The sequence below is a fragment of the Hydractinia symbiolongicarpus genome, chromosome 4, assembly GCF_029227915.1.
Source record: "Hydractinia symbiolongicarpus strain clone_291-10 chromosome 4, HSymV2.1, whole genome shotgun sequence".
In the NCBI taxonomy this organism is placed as follows: Eukaryota; Metazoa; Cnidaria; class Hydrozoa; order Anthoathecata; family Hydractiniidae; genus Hydractinia; species Hydractinia symbiolongicarpus.
This window is the reverse complement of record NC_079878.1, coordinates 21,422,421-21,440,578: the sequence shown is the minus strand read 5'-3', so window position 1 is coordinate 21,440,578 and position 18,158 is coordinate 21,422,421. Positions and strand designations below refer to the sequence as shown.

Sequence of the window (18,158 nt, the reverse complement as noted above, 5' to 3'; positions counted from 1 at the left end):
TTTTATGTCTGTTGTTTCTTGTTCATGATCGACACAATAAATTTATTGAATCTCCTCTTGTGACGACGAGAACTGAGTTAAAGAGAGGCTAGACCAGAGTATAGGAAGGCTAACCAAAATTGCTTAAAGTACCCAGGAGAAACAAAATGGCTTCTACAAGTACGTCTTCATCTACACAAGAAAATACAACATCAGAAAGTTCAGAAAACATTCAAAATCAGACTCCAAGCGAAGCAAGTACCAGAGCTGCAGGCTCGAAAAGAGGACGAAACCAGCCCAGCAAAATTGCGGTGAAGAAAAAAACAAGTTCGGCTGTCAAAAGGTTGGTATAATCCTTTTTTCCCCTCTTTAAATCTTTAAACAAAGAAACTCTTATTTTTCTCAGAGAACTTTATTTAGCATAGACCCAAAGGGCGTGTGCCTGAATTTTTACCAATCTTGTAACAGCTTTGAACGTTTAAAATATGGTCTCCCGTGGTATGATTTAAAGAGGTGTGCTGTCTAACTTCTGATTCTTTTGGGTTGTGGTAAAAAATTCTTCAGTGGGGGTTAAACAGGAACATGTGTACAACCGCTTTCGTGAAAGCGCCCCTAAATACATTTCGAAAAATGTATATTGAGAATAAAATATCCAGCCAACTTTTATTATTTTGAGGTGCTACTAGTGAGAATTAATTTTATTCGAAGTTGGTACGCGAGTCACTTTTTCTCTTCCTGGTTCACTGGTTATAATTTCTCTTAAAAGTGAAAGGTTAAAACCGATATTAGCGTTTTACAGATGGTGCAATTTTTGTTTGTGTACAAGCTTGAGAAAACGAAAATACTCATGTTTTTTATTTTTTTGATTTTATTCATACGACACCCCTAATTTTAATTTTCTACTACTTCTTCCTCCCAGCCGTTGTTTATTGTACTGCGTGCGTTAAAAAAATACAACAAAATTACTCGGGGGTTTGTTTTGTTGACATTATATTTTAAAAAAGTCTAAAAAAGCACAAGGCTTGTAGTTTTTAATAAAATTTTGTTGGCTGGTAAAATCGCTTCAAAGTTTTTTTTGTTTCTTCCTTTCTTAAAAATTTCAAAATGGTTTCTGAAAAATATTTCAGCGATAGGTCAGTGTAAATACAGCCTTAAAACAAACCCTGTGAAGCTAAAAAAATCGTCCCAGCTGCCCTGTTCTTTTTCTGGTCAATAATAGTTCGAAAAAGACCTGGTTTTTACTTGCTATTAACTGTTTCAGCGTTACTGTGTGATTCTTTAAATCTCTGCTTAGAAAAGGCAAAAAGTTATGTCCAAAAGAAATTATTTTTGATGAGCCAAAGTGCTACTTCTCTGGAGTTAAATATTCATTGTGTTTCGGTCATTTATGAATTCCTAACTATCATGTATTTGATAAAAAAGTTCTTCTCCGTGTCGTCCGTAGAGATTACAAATTACGTTATTATGTGCGATGACGTATTTAATGATTTGTCATTAATAACAGCGCGAGGTTGTTAGCTATATTGTTAGAACCCATTCAAGTCAAATAATTTTTACAAATAGTTTTAGCCCGATTATAAATAATTTAATTTGTATATAAATTTCCATATGTGCTTTAGTTTTCACACGCAAATAATATGTCAAGTGTAACCAACACCGTTTGGCTATCACACCCGACGCTGTTGTAACAACGTCGAAGAGTTTCCGTTAAAAGGATACTCTCCATCGTCGTGCGTAAAATTGAAGAAGTGTTGTGTGTTTTTAATCTCCTGTAAATCGAGTGTTAAAACAGATGCGCACTCATGAACTCAAATTTTAAATTATAGCATCCCTGATTAGATGCCCGTGTAAGCACAGCCTTACAGAGTAAACATCTTTTTAAGGTCTGTTTATACGGGAAACTAATCTTTGTATTAAAGTTTTTATTCTACGCTGTCCTAAAGTTTCCTTCTAAAAAATTATTTTAGAAAGTTTAGATTTTACCCAGCACTGAAGCGAATTTCGATACACACGTATTTTTCGAAACCATCTTCACTAACATCTGAAAAAATTCTAATCAACTTTAGTACAAGAAATATTGGACGCAAGCAACAAATTATTTTTGAAATGCGGTTTTGAAAATACATTATCAAGCTTACATTATTTTAACACCATTTAATTTCTTTTTGTGTTTTATAATAGTTCCTACTGATTTCGAGCCGAGTAATTATTTAGTATGGGTCAAACAATTTTGGGTGAACACTGGTAATTTTTGGCAGGGATTTTAATAATCTCGGAAATTGTTTCACTTTCGGCTAAGCAACCTTTAAGCAACTTTTCTATCAATTTTCAATCTCAGAGTTTGAACTCAAGTAGCACGCGGTAAATTAAGTTGCTTACATAAAAGGCATACTGACGGCGGTATAAGAAACAGAAGAGTTACTAAAGGTCGTTGTTTGAGCTGAAGAAGCGGGCGTTGAAGGGCGTTGTTTAAACGTTACATTGGCCAGTTTTGGAGAATATTTTGATATGGGTGAGCAACCTTATGGCTTGTCGTGAAAACTACTTTCACAGAACATAACAATGCACTCTCTCAGTTCTACAAAATCCAAAAAGGGATGAGTAGCTAATTTAACAAGCGTAGAGGCTAAGAATTTTTTTAAAACTAAGAACATTAAAAATGTATTTAGCCTAAATTTATTTATAGTTTAAGAACAAGATAATGTGAGTATAGAATTACTAAAAAACATTTTTTCGTATTTTTCTTTTCTTTTTACAAACATACATGTCACATACAGAATTTTCAACAAATTTATTTCTTCCAATCTTAAAAAACTGGTCGTTAGCCCGTGGAAAATCCACGGGTTCGCCCGTCCTTTTTATACCGCATTGCGTGCTTCTCGCTATTGCGCAGCTAAGCTACCATTTTGCGTGACAAACAGACAGACAGACGTATACGAGTATTATAGTATAGAATATTTAGCGTCATTCATCTTGGCACTCTATATCCAAGGATCTGTCTCCCTAACTATAAAGCACTTCTCCCTGTCTTCACTATTTTGGCCCCTCGCAATTTTTTTTAAAGAAAACAAATAAATACATTTCGAGACTGAAAAAGTATAAAAAATAAACAAATCAAGCCATGGCTGACATATAGACGTAAAAAAATACTTTCTTTTAAATAAATATTAACCAGTCCAAAAATTAAATAATTATAAAATAATAAAAAATCTATTTAAAAAAATAAAAATAATAAAACTCTGCTCCCTGGTTTTTATTTTGGTATCACCCATTCAATCAAAAACCCAGCAAGCTTGAAATTAAAATGACCATTTCTACCCCTCTGATAAAATCTCTGCGTTTTTCAAGCGTCCGGAGTTTGCAGGTCTTGTCCAAGTGTTTCCCACAAATTGTGAAAGTTTTCATTTTTCACCGCAGTATCAACAATACATCAATTTCCACTTCACGACATCACGAAAGAGACTTGCGACTTCTTCAAGAATGATTTGGTTTAGAACAATGGGACTCGTTGATATTCCTCAGCTGCGCACTTTGGTGCATTTTCATCACTACATCACCAAAGACCTGAGAATTGTCTGAAAGTTGTCACCCTGATAATTAAAGCCTCCAATTTTTTTTTGGTCAAATTAGCTAGAAATTAGAAGCTAAGCCTATGCCTAACTCCCAGTGATATTAATTTCACCAACCTCGTCCCCAGAGCCTTTTTGTCTCTTTTTGTTTCAGGACGTCGTCCCGATATATAAAAGAGAAAAAGACAGGCGCTGGGAACGAGGCTGTAACTTCCCAACCTCGTTTAAGCTATGCTTTGTTTCGTCTGTACAGTAAAATCTTATTTTTTCAAGCTAAACTCGTTAGATATTTTTAAATTACTTATGAATACAATGGCATACTCAAGTTTCGTCAATATATTACGTAATTTGTACTTTTGAACAATTCTACTTAAAAGTGGTTTACCATCGAGCATGCAGTACGGGATCATATTTTTTTTTTACATGCCCCATACAGATGTCTAGTTTTATATATTTTCTTTATTTTAGGCATTTTTTCTTTTGCTCTTGTACTATACAATTATTTTTTCTGCATCAACATCTAAAACATCTAAAAAAAAGTTCTGAGCAACTTCAAACAATATTCGACACGAAGCGACAAATTATTTTTATTCTACGTTATCCTAAAGTTTCCTTTTAAAAATTATTTTAGAAAGTTTAGATTTTACCAAGTGCTGAAGCGAATTTTGATACACACGTATTTTTTAAAACCATCTTCAGTAACATCTGAAAAAATTCAAGTAACTCCAGTACAAGAAATATTGGACGCAAGCAACAAATTATTTTTGGAATGCGGTTTTAAAAATACATTAACAAGCTTCCATTATTTTAACACCATGTAACTTATTTTTGTGTTCTCTAAGATAATTTTTTTATACTTTTTTTTCGAAACAAGCCCACTTTTCTTGATTTTAAACTCAAGAACTATTTAGTCTGTGGGAAAAGGTATATATTTCAACCCTAAGAAGTTTATTTAACAACTTAAGTACCAGGTCAAAACTTAAAAAGTAGCTATATGCAGCTTTTGCAAAATCACAAATATGCACTTTCCGGGTTTTTTTCAAGAAACGTAAAATTTCAGCTTTGCTATTGTTCTTAATTTGTTGTTATTTTTTCAGCCTCTTAGCCTTGTTGCTTTTATAAAATTGTTTGAGTAAATGAGTCATTTGATTACAAATTCGGGTAGGCGAGTCACCTGATTACATTAACGACCCTTGGCGTGTCACGTTGCGGTAGAATGCAAACAAAACTACCCAGTGTGCATTGCAAGAATTAAAAAACTTCTTAAGCAACTAGTGACACTGAAGTTTTTTATATTTCAAAATGGCGTAAGCGCTACTTCTGCTGCATTTTGTTTGAGAATTATCAGCTAAGCTTGCTACTTTAACAGTAATTTTAAAGCTGCTTTTAACGAGATTCTTCACGTTTGTTTTGATGGAATGCAACAAAAACAAAATGAGAAATATTTATAGGCATCGTTCGAGCTAAAGACCGATTTTAATCTGCCATGTTTTTTTTGTTTTGAATGATAAACAACGTGTTGCCATATTGCTAAATAAACAGAGAACTTTTTAGCTTCAAATTTGTTTTGTTTTTTTTGAAAATAAAGACTAAATATACGGATGACGATTAAGATTTTACATGTTTGGACGAAATAGATGAAGTTAAAGTTATCTGATTGTAAAAACATGAACGTATCCTAATAAAAATAACAAGAACTGTTTCAGAAATAACTCTTAATTAGTTAATTAGGCTATAAAGCTTTAGAGAAATCCAGGCTGAGGTCATAACCAGAAGTTCTTAGAAACTAAACTTTTATTAACAAAAATAAACGTCCATTTGGAAAAGAAACGAATGTTTTGACACTTGACTTAGTTTACACATGGTTTTGTCCAATTCGTAACTCTATTTTTTGTTGTTGTTTAAATGTGAGGGACGAAAGTCTAAGCTGATTATGTATGCGCAATATTTGTATAATTTTTGTTCGATTTTTATTCGGACAAGTAGTACACAGTAACCGCACTTTTTAAAAGAGAAACCCTTTTGCAAGAAACTAGAGGCAAAAGCTTCCAAAAAAAATGTCAGTAATGGATTTTTTAAGGCTTCAATAAATTACTAAAAATAACTTTTTATAAACTCTTGTACATAAGCTTGTGTGTTTAACTAACGTACAGAGACAAATCAATGTTCATTTGATTCGATGTATATATATGTATAAGTTTTAAAAACCAAATAAGAAACTTCCAGTATTAAAATTGCTAGAAAACTAAGAAACTTCCAGTACTAAAATTGCTAGAAAACTAAGAAACTTCCAGTACTAAAATTGCTAGAAAACTAAGAAACTTCCAGTACTAAAATTGCTAGAAAACTAAGAAACTTCCAGTACTAAAATTGCTAGAAAACTAAGAAACTTTCAGTACTAAAACCTTTCACTGGATTCTTAAAATACGCGGAACTGTGGTAAACTTCTGAATCCAATATAACCGGATGTCATCTTTTAAACAATATTTTAAGTAGGTCTCCCGCAGAGGGCGAACTGGAAACAAATTGGAATTAATATTTTAATAACTTCCTTTGTCTCTAGCTAACGTTTATTTTCCGCCCACTCGATAATGTCAGATCTTTTCTACGGAAGGGACAGCGTAAACAAAAATATTTTAAAACAGTTAGCAAGGTTTCGGTTCATAAGTAAAAAATATTAAAAGCCTTATTTCGTGATGAAATTATGAGTCAGTTTGTTATATTCTTTAACCTGTGGTAAGATTCTTGGGTTCGCCCCTTGCACATATTTTGATCTTCAAAAAAATAGTGGTACCATTTCGAGTAGAGTTCTCCATAATGATATCTGTTTTCCGTCTGAGTGTTGGGCGAGGAAAATGTTGTGGTATGGAAACATGAAATGCGATATGCAAAGGACGGACGAACCTTTGCATTTATTCAAGGCTACTGACTAGTATATAATACTACGCTGTGACTGAAGATACCGAACCAGTTCAAAATTCAGCGTTCCATAGGAGATGTTTTTTTCTGCAAAAAAATTCAGAGAAGCCAAATAATAAGTCTAATTTGTTAATCAGCTATTTAAATTTAACAATGTTACGTAATTTACGTTAAGGGTTGGTTTCCATTATGATGAATGCGTACACGCATCAAAGCAATTCAGAGAAATAAAACTTCTTTTTCTGTCTGTATACAAAACCATAATGGTAGTGAAAGTCGCGATTATGCAAAATATATGTTATATTAAAGACGGGGGTATATTTTATGTTGACTTTCGATTATTAAGGATCTTTCCTTTGCCTTATCGCTAATACACTTGTTTTTTATAAGGGCAATGAGGCTGGAAATGGATGAAAAATAAGAACTAAAAATACCGATTTTCTCTTTTTTTTGTAAAACTTGCACGTGGTCACAAAATTTGTAGCACTGTAAAAAAGATGCTCAAAATATGGAGAACAAAATAAGAATTTCCAATTCGTGAGACGCATATCATGTTGGAATAAATAAACTCCAACGAGATAAACTTTTGACTATTTTCAACAATAAACTTCAGGATCGCTATTTTAAAATATATTTTTTTATACTTCACCGAAAATTGCACAAATGCATCCCAAAATTCGCTAATTCCTTATAAGGCGAGGAAAGAATCCATTTCCGAAATCATATATCGATATCAGAGTTTGACATACAAACTTGGCAATTGAACAGTTAAAATCTTGTACGTCGTTACAAGGCGTTAGTGTTCATATTGGTTTCTGAGTTTTTAAATCTGTAATCAACGACTTTTTTAATTGACGTCTGTGTAATGGCGACTTCTTAATAACAACAACTTTTATTTACCAACTTCTTTGTAATGACCACACCTTATTTAGGAGAGTTTGACCATGAATGCTTTTTTGTAAGATCAATTTCAGACTCGAATTTTGCCGAAAAGTAAGAATAAAATAAGACCAGCTTCAATCGTTAATTATTCACCAGTCTTAAATCATTGTTTTTAAATTTTTTAACAACCGGAGTTTGATTTTTTTAAAAAAAATATAAGAACAACCTAGGATGTAGATTCTTTCGTTATGACATCCATTTTTCATGTAAACGCATAAATTGTTGGGAAAGATGTGGAAAAAAATTAATTAAATAAAAACAGGCCGCATTCAGAAGTTGTGTTCTTACTACGAAGAACAAAACAGGCTGAAAAAGGCCGGGGAAATATAAACAGCGATTCCCAGACCAGTTTGTACTAGTTCTTATAAAAACACATGGTTGACGTGAATTTTGATGAGCAAATTACTACGCAGGACAAAATTGTCAGCCGAAGTTATTGTTCTGTAAGACACTAATCACTGGTATCACTAGCGCAATTTATAGGGTGCCATTGAAGAGAAGTTCTGTGATTGAAATTCAGGTTGTATTTGATCATCCTTTTGATATGAATGATTTCTTTTCGCAGGATACAAAGAGAATTGACAGACATCACATTGGACCCCCCACCGAACTGCAGGTAAGAATATTGAAAAAAAAAATGTTTGTTTGGAGAGAAAAAATGTACACAAACTTTATATAGCTGCTCGTTTTTTAACAAAACAGTTATGTTAACTAAAAAATTAAAGAAATTTGTCTTCGTCAGATTTCTTGATCATATTAAATCTTTCTCAGATGACCTTTCCTTTCAACATAATTACTAATCTGATGCTCCTGCTTCGAGCTATGTTTGTTAGCTCCTGCTTCGAGCTATGTTTGTTAGCTCCTGCTTCGAGCTATGTTTGTTAGCTCCTGCTTCGAGCTATGTTTGTTAGCTCTTCCTTCACTGGAATCTCAAAATGTTAATTTGAAGTGGATAACATGAAAAAAATTTCATTGAAAGTTTAAAACCTTTTTTTTTTAAATCCGTTTAATTTCATATAAGAACTTATTTTAAAAAAATTTAAGGCTAGGATTTTGCTAAAACTTAGAAACATATTAAGAGCATACTCGGTCTAAATTCCCACACAGATTAAGAACAAAATAATATGAGTCTGGCGCCATTTTGTATTAAATACATGCATGTTGTAGAGAGACACAAAAAAAAAACAATTGAGACTACAACATGTCCAGTATCGACTGAAATTTAGACGGTCTTATAAAAAAGCGCATTGTTTAAATTATAAAGCTCAGTATAAAAACGTTACTGCTGGTCGATAATACAGGGTAAATCTCTTTGTATATTTAGTGCTGGACCAAAAGGTGATAATGTTTACGACTGGGTTGGAACCATTCTTGGCCCACCTGGAACAGTGTATCAGGGTGGAGTGTTTTTCTTGGAAATAACTTTTCCAGCTGAATACCCGTTTAAACCACCAAAAATAATTTTCCGAACTCGTATTTATCATTGCAATATTAATTCGCAGGTGAGTCAATGCAGGTCTTTTCATACTCTTATATCCCGCTAGCCTGTAAATTTTTGTTTTTAGCTATATACAGGTTAAGAATTTTGTGAAATTGACGTGAATTTATCTTCCAAGTTTTTTATCAATCGATTTTTATTGCAACAGTTTATACACTGTAAACAGTAAAGAAAAAATGACTTTTTTGCTGAAGGTTAGCGACAGACGTCATTGTATCTTATTTTCAGGGTCATATTTGCTTGGACATTTTGAAAGACAACTGGAGTCCGGCATTTACAGTTTCGAAGGTTCTTTTATCTTTGATAGCATTGCTGACTGATTGCAACCCAGGTAATTATATCCGTTATATATTTTTTTTATATAACCGGGAAATCGGAATAGTTTAAGGTGAAAAAAATTAAACTGCGTCGTAAACGAATTTTCTTGCGGTCAGAATATTTACCGCGCTTTTTGATTGGTTACTACTATTGGTTAATTTTAATTCTGGGTTGGCTCTGAGAATTTATTTTGTGTTTATTGCTGGATTTGAATGTAGGGATTTACTGACATTTTGTTGGGAGAAACTATATTATGAAATCCTTGACGAAAGCTTAGTTAACTAGGCTAGTTAGAGCTTGGAGGTCAGAAGTATTGTCGTCAGCCTTGGATATTTTAACCCGTAGCTCAACTAAAGTTCATTATTCTTGTACACCAACGCATAAGGAAAACAAGCTCACATCGATTTAGTATCACTCGAGCCGATTGTGGTTGCGGTAATGTTTTGAAGAAAATACAAAATAATGTCACTTCGGGTCGTAAATATCGAGTTCCATTTTTTATTGTTTAATTTAGCTGACCCCCTGGTGGGAAACATAGCGCATCAATTTCTCACGAATAGAGAAGAGCATGACTCAATAGCACGCGAGTGGACTCGACGATATGCGACCTAGACGTCGAAGCAACTCGATTGTACATAGCTACACGTCAACTGAAGACGCCATAATGTTATTATACCAAGTTGGCCTAAACCTATGCAACGTTCAGTCCGGTCAAAGTTCACGAAAATGGTGGACAACGAAATATGATAAACTGAAGTTGTGTAATAATAACTTGTTTCCTTTTGAAGTTAATCTGTTTCTGTTTTGAATCAGAAGTAAATCCGATTGGTTGATATGGAGTAAGTAAGAGCTGGTTGGTTAATACGGAGTAGGGAAAAGAGAAGCCTTGCTACCACGGTTATCTCTAGCATTTTATGGTAGTTTCGAATCAAAAAATGGGGTTAAAAAAGCATATCAGTAAAATAATTTTGGTTAACCATACCTGGTTTAAATCTCGTTAGTTTTGCTATGTCAATAAGTGTGGTTTTGGAACTTTGTGCCCATATTTCTTACGGAAGTAAGGTTAGATAGCTATTGTAAATATTTTTGTAGGAATTTATTAAAGTAAAAAAATTAAGAGTGAAAAAGTATTTCGTGTTTATAAAAAAGAATTTGTTTTTGTTAAGATGGCTCGTTTGTTTGGAAACCATTCTCCTCAACTCTTGTCCTTTTTGTTGTTGACTCTTTATATTGTATATTCATGGCACTTACTGAGTTTTTATAAATTCCATGAGACACCAGTTTGTAAAATTTGTTAGGTGCCATACCTTCCTGAGCACTAGATATTGACTATTAATTCGAAACTACCCCCTTAAATTTTTTTAAGTTCTTATGATAGGTAAAATGTAATACCTTCCGTTGGGATGATAATACCTGATTTCGGAATAAGGATACCATCTTTAATTTTTTATCGCGGTGGGGCAAGTTACACTTTATTTAAACCTTCCGTTTTCGGTAGGGAAGCATACAAAAAGTGCAAAAAGGAGGCTATTCTGAGAAATTCATCACCTATTCTGGCACTTTCTTATTAACATTTGGGCACTAGTAATAAATTCTGGACCCTTGAACCGCGTCTTATGTTATAATTTGTGAATTTCGAAATCGGTTTCGATTTGGTATGTTTGAGAACTTCATATAATTTTGCTACAACAAGACTTGAGAGCCTTAAAATTTGATGGTGAGATAGCATATATATTCTAGCATTTTTTGTAGGCTTCGTCACTGAGAACAGAGGTTCAGCTTGCCTGCCCCAACGCGATGAAAACAAAAGATGTAGGTGTTACAACAATACCTTGATTTTATCTAGAGAGATCCTTATACAAAATAAAAAAGTCCGATTTTCCGGGTTTTTCGGATTGGACAGGGTGAAGAACATCAAAACTTCTGTGAAGAAGGGCTTTTTATTGAAAATTTGAATTTAATTTTGAACTTAATTTCGTTATCAATAATGTTCTTTTGTTATTTCGTTTTTAAAACAATTTCGGTTAACAATGATTTCGGTTTTGCAATAATTAGTTTTTAATAATATTATCGTTTTTAAAATTAATAGCACAACACGAGGCTTTCAAAAAGTTTTGTCAAATAAGTTCCGTGTCACTCCGGATAACAATATTATACCTGAAAAAACAGAATAGTTATAACATCCACGATTGACGAGAAATATCTCGGACGTCTTTTTGTATCTCGGATAAAACCTGTTCAAATTCGGGACTCGACGTGACATTTAGCACAAGACTTGATAGACCCGTGTCTTCTAATAAACTTGATTCTTCAGCTATTTTGTCTTGTTTATTCATGTGCATACTATTCCATTTTTGTAAGTACTTTGTGGCTAGAAATGTTTTTTGGGAGTTTATTTTTGGTAAAGTCGGTGCGTGCGATATTGTTTTCGAGCGAGTTCTACCATATTGGATTGGTCTATTTTTATCGGTGAAGCTCGTGTAGCGTGTTCCGTCCCCTGTTAAACTTTGTATAGTAAGCGACGGTAAATGTATTGAATTTTGGGTCATACTTCTTGATCTTCTAGCGTATGATTGAGTTATTACTTCTCTGGATGCTGAAACATCTTTTGGATTAATAAAGTTTGGTTCACACTTAACAGAATCAATTGAATGTCGAGTTGACGTATCGGGTGTTACAAAATACTGATCACATGAACGGCGCTTACGGAATTTGGGTAAACTTCGTGCGTCTGTGGCACAATCTTTCGAATTAATACTATTCATGCATGCAGGAAGATTCATTCTGTAATCTGAAAATTTTATGCTGGTGGGGCGACGAATATATCTTAGTTCTCCACATCCGGTTTCCGTCATGCTGGCCAAAACATAACAAATCTAAAGTAACAGGAGAAAATAAAATCTATTTTAATTGCGACGGGCTGACAGCTCGGATATGTAAGTCTGTAAGTCTAAACATAAAAACATATTTTTGTTTCTCAAAGTGTTTAAAACAAATACGGCAAAGTACAACTCGGGTTTTTTTTTAACCTAGGGCTTCTTACATACAGACATTTTCCACCAAATAGCCTCCGTGAAAGTTAAGCATAAAGTTAAATGTTTTGGAAACGAGGTTGTGAAAACAACTCCAATCACCAAGAAGGCTGTTTGTATGAGTTATGAACCATGCAGCATACCAAATACCTCCGAAATCTTAAACAACCAAATAGCACGCTTAGGTCTCGCTTAGTCAAAACTATATTGAAAATTCTGCCCCCCCCCCCTCCCTCCCCTGTTTTTTTAATAACCCTTTTTGGCATGCTGCATGGTTATTATACTTACTGAACTTTAGTATTTATCTATTAGGCGCCTGTATGCCAAATATGTAGGTTCCACATTCCAGATTTTTAGATATTGGCTATTATTCGAAAATACCTAAAAATATCAATGAAATCTTATAATCCGGAAATTATAATAACTTTCTTTGGGACTATTCTTAGGACTTGAGCTTCAGGACAACTTTGTTTCGTCAAGGAAAATCTTTCTAAAAAATTTTGGACACGTGATTAATCCGAATACCTGATTTTTTCGGATTTTGCATGAAAATCTGGTAAAAACGGATTTCAGGCAATTTTTGGCCTTTATTCATTTATGCCAAGTAAACACCAGAAATGTTAAATATTTGGCTGTCAGAAACTTTACACAGAATGCAAAAATTTTGCTATAGAACGTAATTTTAACAGGTAGTGGTATAATAGACAAATTTCAACTTCCGATGACGTCACAAAAGCATTAAGCAAAAATTTATTACTGCCATTTTGTTCCTTTTAATGACGTACTATAACCCTGATCATGATATTTTCGAAATACCCGAACCGAATAGGGCTGAAAATGGAGAAAAAAAAGAAGAAAAAATAGTTCATACACAGCCCTCAACGCGCCCACACCATATTATTTTTTGCCCACGCGCCTTTTTTTTTGACATACTGAAAATTTAACATAATAGACTTGTTTATAAAGGATCATTTTACGGGAAGTGTGTTGTTATTTATTTGTTGTAATTGGTGTTGGAAGAAATGTCTTACGTACTAATTAACCCAGCACGAAGGAAATTTCAGAATATTTTAAAAACTGCACTCCTTTTTATGCATCTTTTATTTCGATACCGCTATTCTGTACATAATGGCTGCCAAGTTTGTGCCGAAAGGCGCAAGAAGTAGCAAAGGAGGAAATATATACGACATATACGATGGCCCGCATCTGAGAGCTGAGCATATTGCAATAGCCAGGAGACCTAACATATTTTTTTTTTACCACTAGGGAATCGAAATAGTTAAGGTGGGGGAAATTACGCTTGGTCTCAAACAGTTTTTCTGCGGTCAGAATACTGCCCGCGCTTGTTGATTGGTTAATTCTATTGTTCTTTGCTTATGTGATCAATATCTGAAAGGCCTTTGTTTTGAGCTCGAATGACCTCACTCACCCGAACAAATATAATTAATTCTTGTATTATTTAAGAGAGTATCACGTGACCACGCTGACTTTGTGTACATTGGTTGGACGTAATTTAGGGTTTGGTGTGAGGTGGATTTGAATTTTAGGGATTTGCTTTGACAATTTTTTGCGTCTAATTATTGCAAGGATTCTCTTACACAACACAATCATTTTCATGTCTTGCCATAGCGATTAATTAAATTTTGTTTCATGCAGTACATCCTTAAGAACATTATGCATAATTTGCGATGTGAAAGAATTTGTTTATAACAATTGCTTTTTGCGCTTTTTATGCTTACGGTTATAGCACCCTAGAATTGGCAGCCATTTTTAATCTCACTGCAAGATTGCATAGCTCCAATTCTTGTGTCCTAAAGCCAATTGTATTAAGGACCTAATAAATTACCCTACAATATTATAAAGATTATTACACATAATTCAATACAACCATGCTCATTGTAAAAAGTGTTTCTACATTGTTTTTCAATGCTATACAACACGCTGATCACCCTTATCAAACTTTAAACTATCCGCTAAACTACTAATTATTACGTGTGTGAAATCTTGTGATATATCGAGAGGTTGATGATACACCCAACCTCGTCCCCAGGGATATTCTACGGCTATGATACTCTAACGGAATGGTCTTATTACGGAGCCGCACCATAAGAATATCACAGCCGTAGAAAAGTCCTAGGGACGAGGTTGATGATATACCATAATTTAAAACAAACACAAGGACCGGCAAATTGAAAACCTAGTCATACACTTTTAGAAGGAGTGTAGGTAAAGAAGCCTTGTCATATGATTAGGCATTCTTGGCCCCAGAGCTCCTGGGGAAGAAAATGATGGTTAGGCCTTTATGTTTGACCGTTATTTGGCTACGATTTGTACACAATACATCAACCTCGTTCCTAGGATCTCTTGCCTTTTTTATATTCCGTGCAATGAAGAACGCAACTTTTTTCTAACATGTATGCATTTATAACTGTTTTAAAATGCTACTTATATTTCTATGCTGCAGAATTATTGGAGAATGTTAATAGGGTACAATCTCGTTGAAAGTTACAACAATTCCGCATGCTGGATTATTGAACCCATTTTCAAACCATACCAAATAGACAGGTTTACTGGCAGGAATAGTATAGATGGGGAATAATAAAGTAAATGCAGGTATAGTTACATGTCAAATATAGCATTTTTGAGTATGAAAAGGATACCTGTCTCTCTTCCCTGCTTTCGCTATTATCCTATTTTTTGAGCTTTTGCATTAAAAATATCAAAAAGGAAAAAATGATGTTTTTAGTTCACACCTGACTAAATTATGTAGCTTGATCACATTTTGTGTTCGGAAGTTTAATTTTAATGGTGCGGTTCAGAAAAAACCTAGCAACGATAGAAAATCGTATTATAAAAACAAATAGAAGCTGCGTCAGAGAAAACATGGTCAATAATTTTTTTTTTTGAAACGCTGTTACTCATAAAGTAAACCACGGTTAACAGTGATAAATTACACCGTTTCTAGGGTTTGAAATTTTGCCAAAAATAACACATTGTTTGTTTATTTAGTGAAAATTTTTTAGCCTTTTTAAAGTAAACAACTTAGCTAAAAAATAAGTCCAGAGCTACTGTTTTTTTTTTGCCACACCTTCACAATATTCGCCAGCTTAAAAAATTGATGAAATTGTAATTTGGTTACATGCACAGTTTACCCAAAAACCATTCTTTTCCTCATTAACAACTCAGCACAACCAACACCACTGTTTTTCGCATAAGTAGCATATGTATATTTTAGGTCGCATTGTATTTTCGTTTTTTCACTGTAAACTCTCTAGGTTCCAGCACTTTTATCACAACTTCTACACTTCAGGAGTGACCCGTTTAAGGAAAATGAGCTTCAAAATTTCCCAAGAAAATATACGATATTTTACCATCTACCATAAATCTTCAAATAGCCTCGCCGTCAATATCGCATGATTTCTGTTTCTTACCTTGAAATGGCTGTTAGACATTCAAAGGGATGTCCAAAAGCGGGAATTGACTTTAAACCTTAAAGGGTCGTAGCCTAAAGACGCAGCGGTACCATACCTCCAAAAATCGTTTTCGTCGATCATATTTGATATGGGACGAACTTGTGCAGAGAATGCGTTTTTATCTAATCCCAGGAGGCTAAAATCATAGAATCCTTCACCTACCACAATTGCCCGACTATACAGCTGCCACAGGTCTCCACAAGGTTAAGTTAACCGTCAACAGGATATTCCTGAGAACTTCAAAACAGGTTGTAGAGACAAGGGTCACAGAAGAAAAGCATAAAATTTCCGCTCAGACAAAGAGAAAAATTGAAATATGAAAGTCAAAAATTGTGCTATTACAAAAATATTGGCAACTCACTACACAACTAAAAGTTAAATTAATTAGCTCAACCTCGTTTCCAGGGCTTATGTTTTTTTGGAATTGAGGAATTGAGGTCAATAAGTGATAGCGGCCCTAACATCATGCAAAAAACTTGGAGACGAGTTTTGGAAAAAGCTTCAGCCTCATTTCCAGGGTTCTAATTATCATTATCTATGGTAAAATTTCAACAAGCTTTACAACACTTGAATTTACTAATACTTAAAAAAACGAGAAAGAAAACCTGGTGACTTTTTTGAGACGGATTTTAATTCTTAGTGCTAAATAGAATCCTAGGTGCGATGTTAAAAAAAAGAAACAAAAAAAAAAAAAGAAAAGAAAAGAAAAAAACGAGTATAACTGAATATTTATGTGAGAATTTACCTTTTTATATATATTAGCCTTGGGAATCAATCCAGCTGATACAGTTTCGAAGTTATTCACTGTATGTTAAAAAATCTTCTGTGTGCGTAAATGAAAAAAAATTGTTTTTAATTTTCATTATTTAATTAACAAATAGATATACATCAATCAATTATCTCATGTTACATAAACATAAACATGTCCATTCAATGTTAAACATGTGTTCACACTGTACAAAATGCAACCACGTTTTTGATCTAAGGTACGCCCTATCGGCTGTGACAATCAGGTAACAATTCTTGGTCACTGAAGATAAAGGGTTTAATATGCATAAAATATTTTTTTTTTAATTTAAATTCTTTTTCTTTTCTGTTGGTAAAATTCATAAAAGGTAAACCATGCCTTAAATATTGGAGATTATTTTTTAATTTATCGTATTACTTGGCATGTTTTACGTCATATAAATGATGAGTCAGAATCGTGCTGACAATCTCTTTTCCAGGATCATGTATCATTTTCATGGGACGACGAGACGAGTCGTTATAACATAATGTTTCAACCTCCACAATAGTGGATAAAATTAACAAAGCGCGTACCGTATTTCTACTAATAAGACACCCCAACCTGGACTCCGGGCTCTTGTCTCTCTTTTATTAGGGGACGCCGTCCCTTATATCAAAAGAGAAAAAAAAGCTTACCCCACTTCTAAATGTAACCCCCTCATAATGATCTGTCTAATAAAACAACCCCTCAAATACTAGGTCTTTTCAATTTTAGACCCCTATCAAGATTAGGCCAAATTAGTAGTAGAACCGTCTTATATTAGAAATATAATAAAAATATAATTTAACTTAAGTGAAAGAGCTATTCTGCCTACAATACGATAAATTACAGAATTGTTGGCCCAATAAAATAAAGTCTTTTTCAATTCTTAATTCTACTATGAGAAACGCTCTTTAATTTTTTTCATTCTGCATAATTCTCATAACTTGGCGTTCTTGGTTGCCAATATGCAGACACAGGTCAACAAGTCCCATTTCTTGATGGATTTTATTATTTTGGGAAAGTCTATCAAAGCAATTTATTGTAGATTGCTTTAAATACTGTGCACTGACACTACCGGATGATGGCACATATATGATAAAATCCACTGCTTTAAGCTCGGCCAACCATACGAGCAGGGTACAGCGAAACTCAAGGAGCACCTAGAAATTCTAGAGGAAATTAACCTTGGCAATCCTTTTCGATCACTGATAACGTGGGCGCCCCAAACTTTGCGCCAGAAGAACTGAAAATTAACGTGGATTCGTAAATTGACTCAGACATCGATGTTGAGTAAAAAAATTTATATAGAATGAAAGCAAAAGAAAAAGAGTTTTATTTAATTTAAGAAATGGAATGTCATTTTCCCTCTTAAACCTTATCTTAGGAATATTAGAAAACCTCTTATACTAGCCTCCTCCTCTCAGAGGTGTTTTCAAGTAAGAGAAACAAGACATGTGCATCTAATGACCATCGTAGTAAACCACTACCTTGTGATCGAAGAAAGCACGAAATACTCGAAGCACGTGCGACGGGAGAGCTAACAACCAGTTTTTTACATGCACATTTTGTATTTTATAAGCAACCAAAATGAATAACTAGTACAAATTTTCTTAATTTCTGAGGTCATTTCACCAAAGGTTTCTTAGCAAGTTTCTTAAG

General features: G+C 33.9%; 2 protein-coding genes across 3 annotated transcripts; one reads left to right on the top strand and one right to left on the bottom strand.

Moving 5' to 3' along the window:
- The first annotated feature begins 42 nt into the window (after nucleotides 1–42).
- Nucleotides 43–10,390, top strand: LOC130641820 (ubiquitin-conjugating enzyme E2 E1-like). The gene is made up of 5 exons (XM_057448792.1): nucleotides 43–322; nucleotides 7,975–8,025; nucleotides 8,734–8,911; nucleotides 9,136–9,238; nucleotides 9,740–10,390. Exons 1-5 carry the CDS (start codon nucleotides 147–149, stop codon nucleotides 9,835–9,837), a joined length of 606 nt encoding a protein of 201 aa, XP_057304775.1. The 5' UTR covers nucleotides 43–146; the 3' UTR covers nucleotides 9,838–10,390.
- An 808-nt stretch (nucleotides 10,391–11,198) lies between these two features.
- Nucleotides 11,199–16,608, bottom strand: LOC130641818 (uncharacterized). Of its 2 annotated transcripts, XM_057448790.1 has the most exons (3): nucleotides 16,476–16,576; nucleotides 12,546–12,638; nucleotides 11,199–12,101 (listed from the first exon to the last, which is right to left on the bottom strand). In XM_057448790.1, the coding sequence occupies exon 3, from the start codon at nucleotides 12,078–12,080 to the stop codon at nucleotides 11,400–11,402; it is 681 nt and encodes a 226-aa protein (XP_057304773.1). In that variant the 5' UTR covers nucleotides 12,081–12,101; nucleotides 12,546–12,638; nucleotides 16,476–16,576; the 3' UTR covers nucleotides 11,199–11,399. The 2 variants fall into 2 exon arrangements, with proteins under 2 accessions (XP_057304773.1, XP_057304772.1); XM_057448789.1 differs by lacking the exon at nucleotides 12,546–12,638 and having other exon boundaries at nucleotides 16,476–16,608.
- Nucleotides 16,609–18,158: the final 1,550 nt, after the last annotated feature.